This window comes from Panthera tigris, chromosome B4 (genome assembly GCF_018350195.1).
Source record: "Panthera tigris isolate Pti1 chromosome B4, P.tigris_Pti1_mat1.1, whole genome shotgun sequence".
Lineage (NCBI taxonomy): Eukaryota > Metazoa > Chordata > Mammalia > Carnivora > Felidae > Panthera > Panthera tigris.
This window is the reverse complement of record NC_056666.1, coordinates 135,533,114-135,552,692: the sequence shown is the minus strand read 5'-3', so window position 1 is coordinate 135,552,692 and position 19,579 is coordinate 135,533,114. Positions and strand designations below refer to the sequence as shown.

The 19,579-nt window shown below is 57.3% G+C and overlaps 1 protein-coding gene across 1 annotated transcript in view; it reads right to left on the bottom strand.

The window, feature by feature from the left end:
- Positions 1-17,932, bottom strand: part of PARVB (parvin beta) — a 102,507-nt gene extending 84,575 nt beyond the window's left edge. The window contains exon 1 of the mRNA XM_042993493.1: positions 17,794-17,932. Within this exon, the coding sequence (XP_042849427.1) occupies positions 17,794-17,908 (115 nt within the window). The 5' untranslated portion in view covers positions 17,909-17,932. The remainder of the gene's footprint in view (positions 1-17,793) is intronic.
- Between the last annotated feature and the right edge of the window lie 1,647 nt (positions 17,933-19,579).

The window sequence follows — 19,579 nt, the reverse complement described above, 5'->3', positions numbered from 1 at the left end:
GGGAGTGCACAGGTGATCAGGCCTCGGGATAGGACACCAGGGGCCGACCTGGTGGCCCGGGGGAGGGGGAGGGGAGGCAGGGCCCTCCACCCCCACCCCTGCGATGCTGTAGGCACGTGAGCCACACATGCAGGGCAGGGTCACGGCGGGGGCCCCATCCCTGAGTCAGGCCCTTTGAGGCCGCTCCTCTGCCTTTCTAGGCTTGCGTACGTAAGACAAACCGTCCTGCCCGAGATACTGCAAGCCGGATCTCTGTCACTGACCACCTGAACAATCCTGCGGCTCCGCGAGCGAGGGGGGACCTTCTCTCCACACGGAAGCAGTGATGAGGATTCTGTTTAAGCTCACCTCATTCAAGTGCAAGGCCCCCTGGGGCCCTGGTCTTTATCCTGGGGGAGGGGAGGGATTGTTGTTTATTGTTGATGGGTTTTTGGCAAGGTCTCTGGGGCAGGAAGGGATCCGAGTGCCCACTGAGAGACAGATGTCCCTGACCAGGGCCACACTCTGCCCCAAACTGTGACCCCCCCCCCCAGGACTGAACGCCCCCTCCCCCAAATTAACAGCTCTGTCTCCCTCCTGCCCAGCTGGATAGTGGGTCTCCTCTGCCAGGGCCCCTCTTTAAAAATAAGCACACTTAGGGGCACCTGGGTGGCTCAGTGGGTTAAGCGTCCGACTTCGGCTCAGGTCGTGATCTCACGGTTTGTGAGTTCGAGCCCCGCGTCCAGCTGTGTGCAGACAGCTCAGAGCCTGCAGCCTGCTTCGGATTCTGTGTCTCCCTCTCTCTCTGCCCCTCCCCTGCTCGTGTTCTTTCTCTCTCAAAAATAAGTAAGCATTAAACAAACAAAAAAAAAATTGTTTTAAATAAACACACCTTGAAAGAGGCAGCGGACAAAGGAGCCAGGCCTCCCTGTGGCTGTGGCCAGCCCTGACGTTGATCCTTCACCTGAAAGGACAGTGTCACCTGTGTCACTGGTGGTCATGACCAGACAGGGGCCTGAGCCAGCCTCTGCATGGCCCCCCGCCTCACCTTACACACTCCTGCCCGCTGTCCCCTGCATTCCAGCCACACAGGCTGTATTTGTGTCCTGGGGCTGCAGTAACTAAGGGCCACAGCCCCGGGGATGTAAACATAGGACCTTACGCTCTCCCTACTCTGTCCCCACTCTGGAGGCTGGATGCCCAGAATCAAGGTATTGTGCCTATGTCCTGATTTCCCCCTTTTTATAAGGACACTATGCACATTGGATCAGGGACCTCCCCAAAGACCCTCCCTCTAGATAAGGTCGCTCTCGGAGGTACTGGGGGCTGGGGGGTTGGGTTCACAGCACAGGAATGGGGGGGGGGATGCGACTCACCCCCTCAGCTTCCCGAAGGCTGTTCCCTCTGGCTGTAGACACCCTATGTGCTAAACCCGCTCACCCTCCAGCATGAGCTCAAAAGCCACCTCTAAGGGGAGCCCTCCCGGCCCCCGGGCAGGGCTGGCCCCCACCACATGCCTTAAGGTCCCTCCTCCCCGGGGCAGGCCCGGAGGGTCTCATCTGCCCCCGCCTGTTCTGCAGAAAGGCATGCCTTTTCGCTGGCCACGGGCCAGGCTCTACCCCCAATGCCCACCCCAGCGACGCCTTCTGAAGGAACAAAGAAGCCAGTGAGCGAGTGAACGAAGGCAGCTGGAGTAACACGGGTCTCAAGGCTCTACTCCCGCAAATGTCTTTATCCCCGTGTCCTGGAGTGGCTTTGAGAGCCCCTGAATACGTCCCTGCACTTCTGCCGTGGGTCCCAGGCATCGTCTGGAGGGAAACCTCCCCACGAGTCTTTTAGGAAGGCCTTCCTCGTGCCCATTTTACAGACGAGGAAACCGAGGCGGAGGGTGACGGCGATGCAAGCAGGGCAACAAGGCGGGGTACAGCCCGGTGGCCGGGGGCACAGGCTCGGTGTGGCTCCCAGCTCCCCAAGTCCAAGGCGCCGGGCCCCAGGCCAGAGCGTTCAAACTCTCGTCTCCCTCCTTGATGTTCCTCATCTGCGAAATGGGTCCCAACAGCGCCCTGCGGTGAGGACGGAGGCACGAAAAGCATGCAGCGCTGCGGGTGTGCTCCCAGCTGAGGAGGAAGACAGGACACTGGGGCCCCGGGCCTCCCTGCAGCTGGGCTCTGTGCTCAACCTCCGCCTGCGTGACTTCGCTTAATCCTCGAAGCCATCAGAGATCATCAGGCTGCCGTTCCCAGCCTCACTGATAAGGGCCCTGAGGCTCCAGTCGGCAGACTCTGACCTCATCCTCCAAGCCCCCGCCGCACCCTCCACACTGCCCACAACGAACCGGGACAAACCCCCGTGATGTCACCGAGGCTTCTGCAGCACCTTCTGTGGTTAACACGACACCCCGGCTGACGCTATCAGAGCAACGAACACCCCTCTGCACCTCCGTTAATCGGGTGAGTCCAAGGGGGGCTGCACAGGGAGATAACATGTGACCAAGACAGGCTGCGATGCAGCTCAATGACGGTCAAATGCACCGGCCCCTGTGCCCGGGCCTGGCCTCTATCAGACCTGCCGGGTGGACACCTGGGAGCCGCTGCTGGCTTATTCCGCCTCCGGGGCCAGGAGCTCAACCCCCCTGCAGCCAGCCCCCTCCCACCCCCGTCGGCAGGGCCTCGACCTCCCCTCTGGGTTCAGAGTGAGACACCAGCAAGACGGGGCCAGAACCAGCACGTGGGCCACTCAGAAGGTCCCTGCTGGCCAGGAACCAGGGCTGAAGCCTAGACACCCGGTTAATCCCAGGCATGGAAATCTTCCATGTACGTGGCATCCAAAGGAATAAACCTCCCGGAGATAAGCCTAACCAAGGAGGCAAAAAGCCCTGCACAGCGAGAGCCGCAAAACACCTGCTAAGGCAGCTTAAAGAAAACCTAAACGAATGGATAGACATCCGCGTTCGGGGATGAGAAGGCTTAACGTTGTTACGACGATGATACTACCCCAAGCGATCTTCAACTTCTACGCAATCCCTACAAAATCCCCGTGGCGGCTTCTACAGAAACAGGAAAACCCGCCCCCAGATCCATGGGGAATCTTCAGGGACTGCAGCTCGCCAAGACAATGTCGAAAACGAAGGACAGAGTGGAAGAAATTCACCGCGACGCCGCGGTAACCAGGTCAGTGTGGGACTGGCATAGGACAGACGTACTGGCCAATGAAACGGCAGGGACGGCCCAGAAATAAACCCACACACGGATGGTCAACTGACTTTGAGCAAGGGGGCCAAGATCGTGGAATAAAGAGTGGACAGCAAGAGCGAGGGGCCGTGAGCGCTGGGCCAGCATCAGGGCAGGGCCACTGCACCCCCAGCCCGCCCCTGGTCTCAGGGGGGCTCACATGCATAGAGGAGTGACCACCTGCCTGGGAGGCCAAAGGATAACGAATGACAGGGAACAACTGAAAGTTTGAGAAGCCAGGCCTGAGCATCCGACACCAGGCCCAACAACAATAGTCCTCAAATGCCTTGGGCCCCTTGGGGCGCCTGAGGGGCTGTCTGACTTCGGTTCAGGTCATGATCTCACAGTTCATGAGTTCAAGCCCCACGTCGGGCTCTGTGCCGACAGCTCGGAGCCTGGAGCCTGCTCTGGATCCTGTGTCTCCCTCTCTCTCTGCCCCTCCCCTGCTGTTGCGCTCGCGCTCTCTCTCAAAAATAAATAAAGATTAAATTCCTTGGGCCCCATAACATCCACTGACTCATTTCCCTCCTTACATCTCTCAGAGCAACATACTGAAACCATCATCTTGACCCAGAGGGTCGTCAATCAGCTCAGTGTGACCAGCACGTTTCTCTAATGAAATGAAACAGAATCGGATAGAAAAGGCCAACGTGCTTCACTTACAGGAAGACAGGAGTCCGTGGCTATGAATAAATGTAGGTTTGAACTGGTGCTTCTGCGTAAAATGCCTTTCTTACCACGGGGGCAAGGTCACATTAAAGTTTCACAGACACCTGTCCCAGCTCAGACCTTCTGACCATTTGTCAGCCCCATAGGAACCTCATCAAAGTCTCCCTCCCGAAGCACACAAGGTCAGCAAAACTGCACACACAACCGATGGGGGTCCCCATTCTCTCTTCCCCAACGAGGACAGCATCAGACCCGCCTCAACGCATCGCAGTGGTGATCGGATGAGACCATCTGAGCAAGCAGCAGCCCCTCGGTGGGGGACAGCTGCCACCAAAACAGGCAGGGACCGGGGACAGGAAAATGAGGACGAAGACTCCACCAACCCACGGCCGACCGGACCACCCATCCTCGCCCCAAGGTTAAAGAGCCCACCTTGGAAACGCAAAGACACTGGCTTATGGCGGGAGAGAAACTGACAAGCTCAGGCTTCAGCTCTCAGCCCAAGCGCTGTTTTCCTAACTGCTTTGCTGACAAAGAAGTCACATTCCGTGCTATTCCCCCGTGTCAAGTGCGCGATTCAGTGAGTTTGAGGATATTCACCCCTTCTGCGGCCCTCACCACAGTCGGGTCAGGAGCGTTCTCATCACCCCAGAAAGAAACCCTGTACCCGCACTGCCAGGAACTCCCCATCCTCCCAAGCCTGTCGCAAACACGAATCTCCTACTCCATCTCTGTGGATTTGCCTGTCCCGTACATTTCGCAACTACGGACTCACACAACCTGTGGCCTTTGGTCTGGCTTCTGTCGCTGAGTATCCCGTCCCCAAGTTGCAGAACGCATTGGTACTGCATGCGTTTTACTGCCGAATAGTATTCCCTTGTCTGGCTAGACCATATCGTGCTCATCCACCCATCTGCTGAAGGGCATCCGGGGCCGTTTCCGCTTCGTGGCGATTCTGAACAATCAGCAGAGCCTCCACATAAATCTCAGACCTACATCTCCTTCAGTGACAACACTCACACCCTGGAAGGGATCAAGCCAGCTAAATGTGTACAAAAAGAGTACTCCCCCCCCCCCAAGAGATCTTCTAAGCAAGAAAATTAGGATCAGCCTACCAGCAGGGCTCTAAGAAAGAAAAACTAAATAATAATTGTAGAAACGTGTCCTTGCAAGGAGGCCCAAGCAAAAAATTAAACAAAAGCTGAGCCCAGCTGCACACGATAAGGTTGAAATTCCGCGTGCTGCTCCAACAAAATTTCAAATCATTAAAATCTCATTATACTAATAATATGTTTTCTAGTCAGACTTAACTAAAACACTCTCTTCCCCTAACAAAGTGCAGACATTCTCAGAAGCGGCAGCAGTGCGGGATGTTTGACGATGACAGCTCTCGGGGCACCGTGTCTCCCGCCCCGTCGCTGCAAACGCCTGCAGCCCGCACCTGATCAGGCGACAGGCAGAAACGACAACTGACGAGCTCCCGGCCCTTCACCGACATTCGGTCTCCTAAGTGTTCTTAAACGGAAGCAACCATCCAAACGCGTCATGATGATCTCATTCTGTTGTATTATTTCCGCCCATTTGCCACTGCGGGTCCCCTGGTCTTCTCTTCACCCGTCTTCTCTATGTGATGGGCAAAGTCGGGTCTGGAGGCAGTGGTCACGTGACAGCTATCACCCGTGGAGGGCTCGCTACACGCCTGGCCCAGGCAGCTCCCCCCAATATCGTATTAGTAACGTTTTCAAGAGGCGCCTGGGTGGCTCGGTCAGTTAAGCGTCCGACTTTGGCTCAGGTCATGATCTCGTGGTTCGCGGGTTCGAGCCCCGCGGCGGGCTCTGTGCTGACGGCTCGGAGCCTGGAGCCCGCTTCGCATTCTGTGTCTCCTTCTCTCTCTGCCCCTCCCCGCCCCCACCCTGTCTGACTTCGTCTCTCAAAAATAAATAAATGTAAAAAAAAAAATTTTTTTTTTAATTTAGAAACTACCCAACTAACTTCCTAGGTGACTGAACCATCCTACCGCCCCCTGCCCCCCCACAGGGCACAAAGGAAGAATTCGTCCCTCATCCCCACCAAGCCTCGGCTGACCATTTCAGCTGTTCCGGTGGGTGTGGACCGTACCTGGTTCATTTCCTGGATGTCTAATGATGCTTGCACATTGGCCATTCGTACGTCTTTGGTGGAGTGTCTGTCCAGACCTTTTATCTACCCTTTTATTGCGTTTTTCTTTATTATCAAGTCGTAGGAGTTCTTTACAGATCGTGGACAGCAGTCCTTTATCAGCTGGGTGCTTGGGAAATTGTGTTAATTCCCAAACAGAAACAGATCTGTTTGGTCCTCCGGCAAGGTCTTCCCTGGCCCAGGGCTTCTAAAACCCTAGCAACTTCCTACGTGATGACAGAGACAGTCACCCAAGGAAAGGGCTGGTTGCCAGGGGGAGCCAACCAGGAGATTAGAGAGCTGGCTCCTTCAGCCTCCCCCACCCCGACATGGCCCTCTGGGGCTACAGATGGGACTTCCGTCACCGATGGCCAATGATTTCATCCATCGTGCCTATGTAATGAAGCCTCCGTAGAAACCCAAGAGGACTGGGCTGGGAAAGCTCCCGGGCTGGTGAGCGCGTGCGAGTGCACGAGACTGGCACCCACCCACCCCCACGGCCCCCTGTGCATCTCCTCCGTGCGAGGAGGTCACTTCTGAGTGACCCTTGCATGCAAGCCAGCGATCTGGCGAGTAGAACGTTTCTCTGAGCTCTGCGAGCCGTGGTAGCAAATCAAGGGCACCCAAGGAGGGGTCATGGGAACCTCTGATTTGTCACCACGGGTCAGAAGCACGGGTGAGGGCCCAGACTTGTGCCCGGCATCTGGAGGGCTGGGGCAGACGTGTGGGGCTGAGCCCTGTCCTTGGAGAGAGTGTCAGAATTGGGCTGAATTACAGGACACCGGGCTGGTGTCAGAGAACTGCTTAGCAGTGCTGGGGAGAAGAACCCCCACATCAGAATTTCTGTCGGCACCACAGTGGGTGATGGGAGGGGAACCGGCACCAGAACCCTAGGAGTATTTTCTCCCACTCTATGGCTTGACTGGGCCCAGTTCAAATTACATCATTTAATAACCCACTTAATTCCCCAACAACCCTAGAGGTAAGTACTCTCTGCAGAAGAGGAAACCGAGGCTCAGGACTGGGAAGTACCTGTCCCCAGGTCGAGGCCCCAGAGTGCCGCGGGACTCGGTTCAAACCCTGGAAGCTGGGCTCCAAGATGCGTGGCCCTAAACTGCCACATGGATTGATTGCTTCCTGCTTACTGGGCAAATACACAAAGACCACAGGGTGAGTGACAGAAGGTCACTTCTTATCATTATCTTCCGAGAGGACGCAGGAGGCCTAGGATTCAGGCCAGGGGGGAGGGAGGTGGGCGCTGGGCCAGCAACTCTGGCAGGAACATTCAAGGGGGCAGAGAGGGGCCCCAACCTGCTGGAGGCACCAGTGACACGGAGGGGCAGAGGGACAGCATTTGTAAGGGGCCCCCAGCCAGGGAAGAATGGGGGGGGGGAGCAGGGGGAGGACGGGGCGGGGGCTGGCCGATTGCAGGGCAGAAAACACAGAGTCAGCAAGGCTCTGGACTGTAGCCGCCGGGGGTCTGTCTCCTTTCTGTAAATGCCAGTGAGTCCATTCGGCACAGAATGGATGTCATTTGTCTCCTCCGGAGCACCTTCCTGCCACCGTGGCTGAGTGCATCTCAAATGCCAGAGAAGAAAGCGGCTTTACTGTGAGCCAGCTGGGAAAATTATCCACATTTGAATCACTTCTCCAGGTTGCAAGGCTGGCCCACTTATAAGCCAGGCTGCTGGGGTTTTAATCTCCCCGGCTGGGGGCATGACCTCTGCAAGGGACCTCGCTTCCCCCAGCCCCCGTCCGCTCATCTGCAAACTGAGAATAAGCACATAGCACCCACTTCCCCGCTTTGTGTGAGCCACAGACGGGGTGATGCCGGGAACGTGACAAGAGCCCAACAAGGCTTAGCCGTGGCCGTGGCCGTGGCCGTGGCCGCGGCTGCGGGAGACCCCACTCTGGCTTTTCTTCCTGTTTAGTTCTTCTTTTAATCGTTTTCCCTCACGTCTTCCCTGATGATCTTCTATCGAGCTTGTGTGTGGATCAGGTATGGATCAGCATCAGGTATGGATGCGTTCAGGTCTTACTTTGAAAAACAGTACTCATTTTCAAAATAAGAAAAAAAAAAAGAGAGAGGGATCAAGACGCTTCAAATGAGGCTTTGGGAAGGAGCTCCCTTAAATTCCATCTGCACCCAGCGCGGCGTCCCCCTCTCCCCAGCCTGCTGCGAGGGTGCTCTGTCCACAAAGAAGCACCTGCATGGTTCTGGCAGGCTCCGTGGTGGGGGGAGGGGGGTGGGGGGGAGAGGGGAGCAAACACTGAGAGCAGCCACGGTTCCATGGAACCGGCAGCTGCTTCCTGGACCGCTGGGTTCAAGCAAGCTCTGAGCGAGCCCCAGGAGTCAGGCAACGTCTGTTCCCTCCTTAATAACTTACTATTAGAGCAAAGCCTAGATCCTTTGGAATTACGGTTTTTCGAATGAAAGTACAAAAGTGTGTGAGTTTTTAGAACAACAGGCGTGGAGCGCCTGGGTGGCTCGGGCGGTTAAGCGTCCAACTCTTGACTTCGGCTCAGGTCATGATCTCACGGTCCGTGGGTTCGAGCCCCGCGTCGGGCTCTGCGCGGACAGCGTGGAGCCTGCTTGGGATTCTGCCTCTGCCCCTCCCCCGCTTCTTCCCTCTCTCTCTCCCTCTCTCAAAAAAAATTTTAAAAAATTTAAAAGCTTGTTTAAATTAAAAAAAAAAAATAGGCAGATTAAGACAGCCTTACTTGGGGCAACCCACATTCGTGACGGATTCTGGCTAACGAGCAAAGGCTCGAAGACCCCCAACCAAGAGCGGTCCTTTCAAAATGCCTAAGCCCGAGCCCGTTTACTTTCGACTACGAACACGAAAGCATAACCATGTAGAGTTTGCCTACTGTTCAGTTCTCTCAGCTGGCAAGGAAGCCCCATCGGAGACCCAGGCGGACGACGCGCACCTGAGCTGACCGCCCTTCCCAGGGTCCCAGCTGACCTCCCTTCACCAGCTGCTCAGTAAAGCGAGCAAGTTGCCACTTCTCCGCAGTCATGCCCTTCAAGGGCGCGTGCGCTGCGCTTCCTGGTCACGGCGGGCCAGGAGACAAGGTCGACTACCAGCACCCCTCAAACGCGTATTTTTTAAAGGATTCACGTGCCTTTGTTACCAAGAGCCAACTAGCTGCTCCAGAACCCTCCTTAACCCAGGAGCAAGCAGTCGTTAGAAAAGCAGCGGTGTCTGCTCTCAAGAGGCAGCCGTCACGCCGCCCCTGCCCGGCCCCTAAGGGGCTCTGGTGTCCGTGTCAGTGCCCTCACTTGCCAACATCGTCCTCAAGGACCACGGCCTGGGCAGGCCCCCAGGCGCTCATAAGACTTCACCTCCGCCCGCCTGTTATCCTCAGACGCATGGCCCAAGGGCCAGTGCCACCGGGCTCCGTGGCCCCGTCAGGACAGAGGCTCAGGGTTGTGAAGCAGCAGACGCACGCGGCAAGGGTGCAAAGCCCAGACCTGGCTCCTCCACCGCCCTCGGCCTCCCCCTGGAACACACTGCGCTCCTGGGGAACAGCCGAGACGAGCCAGCCGGGAACCGCGGAGCGCTATCTCCCCTGCACTGCACTCCCCCTCCGGAGCTTGAACCCGGAGCCTCGAGGGGGTTCCCACGGCCCCACACTCCGAGTCGGGAGAAAAGTAAAGGACCCCCCCACCGGCTTGGCGGAGCCGATCCCGCGCCTCCCAGACCTGCTCACTCCGTTCTCAGTGACAACCAGAAAGCGGGGTCGCTAGGACGCGAGAGCCGCCAAAAATTCTCGACTTGAGCGCATTCCATACGATGCTCTCTTCACCCCAACAGCAATTAGTACAGACAAGCAGATTAACGCCACCAAGCCAACACATTTACAGCGCACTCCTAAGCCTCCTAATCTGTTGTTTCAGCCCCTGCGTAACATAATAAACAGCAAACAGACTCGCTAGGAAGTAAAGCGGTTTTGCATCTGAAACCTACATAAAGCGAGAGCTGATGCCAGAGAGGAAACCTGCTTCCTTAGGGTACATCTTTTATGTGACGGAACCGGCTGTTTGGAAACCAAGAGACGGCTGGGTAAAGGTACCTACCTGGCCTTTGCCAACCACAGCGGGGGTGGGGGGGCGGGGATCGATCACACAGAGCACTTAAAAACCACTCCCAGCAAGCACGTACCCACTCACGTCTTATAAACATCCCTTCATTATTCTGACGACCGGACAGGGAGCACGATGATAAAGCAAGTTCAGGGTGGGCGATAAATATTAATTCCGGGGAGTTAAGACAGGCGTTCAGAGCAGAGCTCCTCTGATGAGTGTGGGGTTGCCAAGGCGACTGATGCTTCTGGGGCCCGGCAGGTGGGACCAGGATGCTAAGAGAACCACCCAGAGTTAGCTGTTCCTAAAGAGGCCGTCTCTGCACAGAAAGGTAAGGAGCGGGGCGCCTGGGTGGCTCAGTCGGTTGGGCAGCCGACTTCGGCTCAGGTCATGATCTTGTGGTCCGTGAGTTCGAGCCCCGCGTCCGGCCCTGTGCTGACAGCTCAGAGCCTGGAGCCTGCTTCCGATTCTGTGCCTCCCTCTCTCTCTGCCCCTCCCCTGCTCATGCTCTGTCTCTCTCTCTGTCTCAAAAATAAATAAAAACATTAAAAAAAAAAAAAAAGAAGAAAGGTAAGGAGCATCAAAGTCACCGCTCTGGGCTCCCAGGTAGTTTCCCTTTCTCACCGGAGCAAGGATTTCCAAGAGATGTTAGTGGGCCACCAAGAAAAAGAGCCCAGTTTGGTACAAGTTGACATGCCTACGCGTGTGTCTCTTGTAAAAACCACCCCTCCCCCGGCCCGCTCCCCACCCCCATGACCTGGGGAAACAAACGAGGAGAAATGCTGGGCTTGAAGATCGCCATCAGGATAATAATCAAAGGAAACTACAAAGCCACACCAAAAGCTCCCTGAAAGCCACTTCCTCTGGGCCAGAGAGAGGAAAAACAGCACAGCGGTTTCCAGTGATTTCTACCCCACCTCCCCAAGGAATCTGTCGCAACCCAGGAGCTGAACAGAGTCACAGATGAACAGACAGTGCATTTCCTCTCCGACCCGAGCTGCCCCTCCGCACCGCCCATGAACAGAAGTGGCTCAAAGAAGAGGCATTTGCGTTTGGAGAAAAGGGTGCGGGGTTCTTCAGAGAACCTCGTGGGCTCGACACTGGCTCCTCGTACCGTAGACTATTCTAGAACCCACCGTGTGCCTGGCCCCGGTCCTCACCTACTAACATGCCTCCATGGTCTCATTCCCTTCTCACAGGTTAGGAGTCCCACTGACCTAAAACATGATCTGCAGTTCATGTTCAAAGGGTCCTGCAGATCGGCAAAGTGATCACGCGCGTGCCTGGAAACGCAAGGAATTCTAAGAGTCCTATCTCCCGGGCCAAAGACACGAAGCTCATTACAAATTCTTTCCCTCTATGTTGACACCATTCCGTTTTTATTTTTAAAGGTAAATCAGGGACGCCCAGTGGCTCAGCCAGTTAAGCATCTGACTCCTGATTTCAGCTCAGGTCATGAGGTCACGGTTCGTGAATTTGAGCCGCACGTAGGGCCGTGTGCTGACAGTGCGGAGCCTGCTTGGGATTCTCTCTCTCTCCTCTCTCAAAATAAATAAACTTTAAAAGATTAAAAATAGGGGCGCCTGGGTGGCTCAGTCGGTTGGGCGTCCGACTTCAGCTGAGGTCACGATCTCGCGGTCCGTGAGTTCCAGCCCCGCGTCGGGCTCTGGGCTGATGGCTCGGATCCTGGAGCCTGCTTCCGATTCTGTGTCTCCCCCTCTCTCTGCCCCTCCCCCGTTCATGCTCTGTCTCTCTGTGTCTCAAAAATAAATAAACGTTAAAAAAATTTTTTTTTAAATATTAAAAAAAAAAAAGATAAAAATAAAAACATAAAAGTCAATCAATGGGCTGTTAAGCTCTGCTATAAAACAGCATGTAGAAATCACTTCAAAGTTTGCAAAATGTCTTGAATGGGCTGCAAACTACCACTCCAGTGGCGACCCGGGTGTGTCAGCCCTGCACGCACTGGGAGCTGGGGACTAGGCGGAGAACGCGGCCTCATCTGATGTTTTCACGCAAAACGTCTTCATTCTTACAGCGGCCTCTGGGCCACGATTTCGCAGCTGCTCTGTCCTCACTGTCTGGGAATCCAGATTCTTCCCACCGCACCGCCTGGGGGAAGTCCACCTGTGCCTGTGCGCACGGTGGCCGTTCCCACCCCCGGCACCCACTAGACCTTCTAAAGTAACACGGATCGCGGCTGACCGCGACCCACATGCCACACCACAGCCCAGCCACCGTGAACTGCCTACATTTCCCCAAAAGCCGGGGACGAGCCGGGGTCTCCTCCAGGGCCCCTGGCGGGAAGCCCCGCACACCCACCCCCTCCTGGCTGATTCCCAGCCTTCCTTTGCATGCCATCAGGGGGACCATTTCCTCCAGCTGGAACGGGTTGTGTGTCCCCCAAAGGTCTCGATTGCCATCTCCCGAGGACAGGCCTGCGGCCATCACTGCCCCATCACCAGCTCCCAGCCTGCCAGGTGAGCGCCCGTCAAGACTCCTCCACCTGTGCCCTTAGGCCCTAGAAGTCAGGGCCACCTCCTCCCTCTGCTGTCCTGGAAGGGGAGGACGTCCCCCTCCCCCTTTGGGGGGGGGGGTCTGGCTGCACATCCTCTGAACCTTCAGGAAAGTTTGAAAGTTCGTTTCTTCTGGGCAGGAGCGCTCTCCCATCTTGCACACTCTGGGAACCTGCCCCCCAACGGGACCCCGCTCACCAGGACCCTGCGACTGGTGCCTGGGCCCAAGGAGGCCAGGCGGATTCTCCCCCTCAGGAAACTGAGCAGGGAGCCCCAGATACTGAGCCCCAGGCCAGGCAGGTTCACGGCGGGGCTGCAGGGGCTTCTCGACTCCAGGGGCTGAGCCCGGAGTTGCTTCCCCACCAGCTGGGACTACTCAGCCCTCTCTTGGACTTCTCAAGACACCTCCAGAAACAAACATCCGGGTCATCCACGTTGGCACTCTGACCGGACATCTGGGGCCAATAATTCACTGCTATGTGCTGTTACAGCACAAGCTGTCTGTCCTGTGGGTTGTAGGATGTGCACAGCATTCTTGGCCCGCATCCCCTGGATGCCAGTAGCACCCCCAGCCCCAGTCGCGACCACCCAACATGTCCCCAGACAATGCCAGCGTCCCCTGGGGGCAGAGGCACCCCCAGAACCACTAAACCCATGGTGAAGTGGCTACTGGGCGAGGTTGTGTTTTCTCAGCTATAAAACGAGGGGGAAATTCCTGCCCCGCGTAGAACTTGCAGTGAGTTAAAAATTCCTACCTCGCAGGGCTAAATTACACAGCATCTTTATCCCGGTGTTCTTATTATAGAGCAATGTGTGAGCGGGTTGTGCTGGGGTCTACACAGAATCAACACGGCTGATCGCTCCGTAAAAGACAGGGCTTAAGATGGGTGGTGTAGAGGGGCGCCTGGGTGGCTCAGTTGGTTAAGCATCCAACTTCAGCTCAGGTCATGATCTCAAGGTTCGTGGGTTCGAACCAGGTGCCGACAGCTCAGAGCCTGGAGCCTGCCTCGGATGCTGTGTCTCCCTCTCTCTCTGGCCCTCCCCAGCTCATGCTCTGTCTCTCTCTGTCTCAAAAATAAACATTTAAAAAAAAAAAAAGTAAGATGGGTGGTGTAGAGATTTTCTCCTGGAAGTTACTTAAGAAGCTTAATACTTTCAACCTTCAGTTCAAGGTCACAGCCACCTCATGGTCCCTTTAGATTTAGATCCTGCGGGAGGTCTCCATCAGTATCTTACTCATTGATCGATGTTTCTGCATCAAATGCCAGCAGGAAGAGAAGCAGAAGACGAGCCCCAGACTAGGAGAAAATATCTACAAAAGGCTCCCGTGCATCTGAAACACACAAGGAGCTCTTAGCATCCGAGAGTAAGAACTCAAACAACTCGATTAAAAAAGAGCCCAAGATCTGAACAGACACCTCACCAACCGGCACATTCCGCATAGAAGTCATCAGGGATCGTGAACCTGGCTGCTCTAAGGAAGTACATTTACATGGGGCACCTGGGTGGCTCAGTTAAGCTCGGTTAAGCGTCTGACTTCGGCTCATGTCATGATCTCACGGTCCGTGGGTTCAAGCCCCGTGTCGGGCTCTGTGCTGATAGCTCAGAGCCTGGAGCCTGTTTCAGATTCTGTGTCTCCTTCTCTCTCTGTTCCTCCCCTGCTCACTCTCTGTCTCTCAAAATTAAATTAAAATGTTAAAAAAAATAAATAAAGTACATTTACAAAAAGAAAAAAAGACAATAAGAACTTCCTAAATGCTTTCTTTCCTCTGAAAGGAGGGACAGGTGTCTGGGCCTTCCATTCGGCCCCTTCCATCCAGGGCCATCCTGGCCCCAGAGCTGGCTGCTCGCCTCTAAAGACTTAACAAGGCAGCTGCGGTCCCTGGAATGTCCCCTGGCCCCACCTCGTGGCCCACTGGACCTCCAGGGTCTTTCATCCGTGGTCACCAGGGGGACCTGGCGTGGGCAGTCTTTCCCCTGCACCTGCTCTGCCCAGCTCCAGTGAAACCAAAGCAGCTTCTAATAAGTTGCTCCCGAAAGTCTCCGGGCCTTCTACGGGGAGCTCTGGGGTTTTTCAAGGGTTCCTTCCCACACTTTCCGATGTCCACAGTTAGTCACAGTTCTGTTTTCTAAACCGGGCCACCACGTGACACGATGTGGTTCCCTCCCGGAGAACATCAGCCTTAATCACGCCGTGAATTCATCCATGGGCACTTCCTGCACCGGCTCCTCCGAACCCCAGAACAACGCATTTCCTAAAATGATCTCGTCCTGCAGAAGACAGGACGTTCACCCCAACGTGTCTCTCTGTGCCTTGTCACAACCACAACCTCTGCCAATCTGGTGGGGAGTGGGCAGTGCCTGCAGGCTCCCCACATCTCTAACCTCCAGAATCTTCACCCCCGCCCCAACAGGGGATGCGTCACCACCCACGCTCCTGAAATCACCGCCAACTTTGTAACAAAAAGGAAAATGAAACCCACCATACACCTGTCAGTGCCTGACAATCTCTAAGCACCCACCCTCTTCCTGATGGTGCCAGGGTAGGCAAATGAGTGCCATCCCGCAGGGGCCTGAAGTCCGGGCCAGGTCCCACCCCAGCTCAAGAGCTGCATGAACAGCACAGAGATCGGGAGGGCACACGGCCAAGCAACTGGCTTCCTAGAGTCCTGGCAACCCTCAATTACTCAGGACCTCGTTTTCCAGTCTCTGCATCCGTGTGGTCCACTTCCCAGAAGACCAGTCGGAAGCCAATAAGCCCTTCTAGGCCCAGCCTCGCCCCAGTGCCTACATCTGAGCTCAATTCGGGTTTTGGGCCTTTGGTTTGTTTGGGGAACCCCCCCCCAGTATGCCAGGCACCCCAACTTTGAGAACCGAGGCAGAGCTCCCTGCCTAACATACACAAAAGCAACCACAGCAAACCACAAGCATCCCTGCCCACCCTCTTCATCACAGGATGCCTCTGACCGCTGGGATTCTTGCTGCATTCACATCAGACCAGATTGGCCCTCAATTTACTAGACGCACGCTGGTTCCAAGAAAGCAAAGACGAGAAGCAAAGCAAAGACGAGAAGCATTTCACTCTGGAACTGGGGACCAGTCCATCACTCCAGGCCTGTGTTCTTCCTATTCCGGGAGTGTAGATGTCACCCCTAAAAAGCTGCAGCAGTCCGGAACATTCCACTTACTTGCTATTCTGTGGGAGCTGTCTTTCCCTGGTTCCTTCTGATCTCAACCCAAACATGACCTGTTCTGAGCCCTTCTCTATCGGCCTGCACTTTCCACGTCTCCTTCAGATCACACGCTATTCTAGTGCTACTAGTCTGTTTCCTTATCACAACAGACTCCCTGTTCCACGAAAGCAAGAACCTTGGCCGGGGACACCTGGGTGGCTCAATCTGTTAAGCGTCCAACTCTTGATATTGGCTCAGGTCATGATCTCACAGTTTGTGAGTTCGAGCCCCGCATCGGGCTCTGTGCTGACAGTGCGGAGCCTACTTGGGATTCTCTCTCTCTCTCTTTCTCTCTCTCTCTGCCCCTCTCCTGCTCACTCTCTCTCAAAAAATAAATAAATAAGCTTAACAAAATTAAAAAAAAAAAAAAAAGAACCTTGGCTGTCTCTTCTGAGGCTGAACAAATTGGGAGAGGAAATGTCACTTACGTCTGCAATTGAGGCCCTGAAATGACTTTTGTTGAGGGCAACGTGACTGTGGGTGCGGACACACATCACCAAGGCAGACTGAATGACACAGAGGGGTGACTCTTGTGTATATCATCTCACTTGGGAGGTATGACTTGTAAGCCTCGAGAGAGGAGTGGCCAATTTGTTCAGGAATATGGGGAAGCCACTAAAAGGTGACAAAGTCCTCCCCCGACGGGAACTGAATAATCTAATTCGGTAAAAGCTTCCCTGATGGGAGATGCCAGGGTGCACCCCCCACCTCCACCAAAATCCCTGAAGGGAACGCATCCCCAAGAGGGAAAAGTGTCACGCAGGCATCCCTGGGAATACACACGTCCCAGGGGGAAATTAAGGGAGTTAGTGTCCCCGGGGGTACGCATCCTTGGGGTACATGTGTCCCAGGGGGTACAATCAACCTGGAAAAACAAAAGACTTTTTAGGGGCTAAGTCAGCCCCAGGTGGCTTCAGGAGATCAGTCGACACACCCCTAACTCTCAGGTCCTTTTTTCTCCAGGACCTGCCTGAGGCCAGGTCCCCCACCTGCCTTATCACAGCTGCCTCTTCCCTTCCCTGTAAGCGCGGCTCACCCAGGCCCATCCGGAATCTGTCCCAGAGGAGGAAATCTCCTCGCCAGACAAAGGGAAAATTCAGGAATGCAAGTCCTCGGAGAGGCCCTGGGAACAGCAGTGCATTTGAAGCACACACAGGCCGGCAGAAGTGAAGTCCCCGGCAACTCTTTGCAAAAACTTTTAAAATGTAAGGGAAGGCAGGTGGTTTTTTTAGGATTATTTGCCGAAGCACACAGAAGGGGGAGGGGAGCTCCGGAGCCCTAGGTCGCAGCCCCCGCCCCCACCCCCGGCCCGGGGCCTCTGCACACTCTGGCCCCCTTTCTTCCTCCCCGCTCCAGGGCGGGGGCGGCGTCCCCCGCAGGGGCTCCCGCACCGAACCCCCGCCGGGCCCCCCCCCCCCCCCCGGGCCCGGGCCGAGCCAGCAAATGCCCGGCGAAGGGAGGGTGACCGCGCACGGCTACGTGCGGTCGGCCCGCAGGCGGCCCGGGTGGAGGGCGACTCGAGCCGGCGTGCGCGCCGCAGGGCAACGCGCCTCCCGCCCCACGTCCGCCTTCCGCTCGAGCGCCCATCCGCGACCCGCCGCGGGAGGGGGCGGCCCGGCTCGCCCAAGTGCCCCCGGCTGGCGTTTAAAGGGCCCGGGAGGAAGGAGGAACGAGGGTCAAGGCCTCTCCCGAAGGTCACGGCGGCGCGCCGCGCGGGCCGGCGGGGTCAGGCGACCGGAGCGCGCGGGCCGGGGAGCCACCCCCTGCGGGGGACGCGTGGACCCCGGCAGAGCCCGGAGACGCGTGCGCGGGGCCCGGCGGGGCGGGGACGCGGGGACCCGGCGGTGGGGGGAGGGGAGGCGAGGGGGGGGGAGCCACCCGGGCGGGGCGCGCGGGGACGCCTGCGCGGCCGGCGCACTCACCCTCCCTGGCCTTTTTCTTCCTCGCCAGCGTGCCGCCGAGCTTGCCCAGGAACGACTCGTCCTTCTTCATCCTGGGGGGCCGCAGGGGGGGCGAGCGCAGCGGCGCGGAGGACATGGGCCGCGCGGGGGCCGCCGGCGGGCGCAGCGCGAGTGGGAACCGCCCGGGTCGCCGCCGCCGCCGCCCGCTCGCCCGGGGAGGGGCCGGAGGGCGCGGCCCCCGCCGCCCGCCCCCGCCCCCCTCGGTCCCCGCCCCCATCCCCCCGCCCCCGCCCCCGGGTCGGACGCGCTGCCGCAGAGGCCACAGCCGTCCCCGCTGTGCGGTCGCCGCCTTGAGCCCTCGGCCGATCCCGCGCCGCGCGCCCGTGCTCCCCCCTCCGAGAAGTGAAGGGGCTCGGCTCCCGAGGGCCGCGCGGGCCGCACCCCCGGGGCTCGCGGCGACCTTGTGTCCTACACGCTCGAGCCCCGCGCCCGAGGGCTCTGGTGCCGGCGCCCAGGCTCCGGTGGGGAGCGCGGCCGACGTGCGGCAAAGAACCGCGTTTCGCTCGTTGAACTTCTGCCCAGAACCAGGCCCGGGGCTGGGGGGAACCCCCTGTGAACTGTCCCCACTCCTAAGCCGCGCTGGCCGATAGGCGCCCCCTGAACCCCTCCCCCGGTCCTAGGGGAGCTCGGGATGTTTCCCAAGGGGTGAGGGTTCCAGGGCTGACCTGGAATCGGGGGTCGGTGTTCAGGCAGAGGGAGGAGAGGGACCGGAGGGGACGGGATGGGGGCTCCAGGGAGGGGAGAAGGGGAGAAGAGGGCAGGGCAGACCTTGTAAGCGCTGGAGGCCGAGAGAGGGTTTTCAGACTGGGATGACGGGATTGGATTGGGGTCCACAGGCCTGACCGCTGCTGGCACCGGGACAGCGGGTGAAGGCGTAAGACCGGATCTGAGGCACCAGCTGCAGCGCCGAGGTGACTTAGGAGGGAAGTGGACAGAGAGTTAAGGCTGTTTCTTGCCAGGCCGGGGCTGAGGGGTTGGGTCAGTCTGAGGCAGGGCTGTCAGAGGGGGACGGCCGGGAAGGGTAGGAGAGTTCGGGTGGCAAAAGGATGGCCTGAGGCTGATTCTCCATGCCCCTGTCCCCGTCGTGCCTGCTCCGTGTCCCCGGCACACTCTGTGCTCTTGAGTGGGTACCGAGCCCTGTCCTCCCGCTGGGGGTGCACAGACCACAAGGACAGAGCCTTGCCCTCCAGGAGAGCACATGTTGACCCGCAGTAATACGGGACTCACAGGTCCTTTAGGAACCCCGTGAGGTGGGGGAGAGGAGGCTTGTCCGGAAAGGGCCGTCTGACCTGGGACCCGGGTGAAACCGCCTTCTGCCTTGGTTCAGTAAAGGGAGAGAAAACTCGGCAGGCAGGCAGAAGGGGTGACGGACGGGGAGAGGATGCTAAGTAAAGACAGGCACCTGGGGGTGTGAAGTGACAGGAAACAAAGGCACATTGCCTGGCGTGGATTGAGCCTTTGTGGTGGAGGGAACCAGATCAATGCCGTGTTCAAGGAGCCCTGAGCCACTGAGAGGGTCTGAGCAGAGACCGGACACGTTGGATTAATGGGAAAACTGAGTGATGAAAGGAAGCGAAACCCAGGGCCCGAGAGCAATTCACAAGTCACTGAAACGGGCCAGGCCAGAGTCTCGGAGGCCGTGGCAGAGGGAAGGGACCAGACGAGAATGAGCTCTCAGGGTTGCAAACCACAACATTTGGACAATAACTGGGGGGTCGGGGTCAGGGTCAGAGGTCCCAGAGGCTTC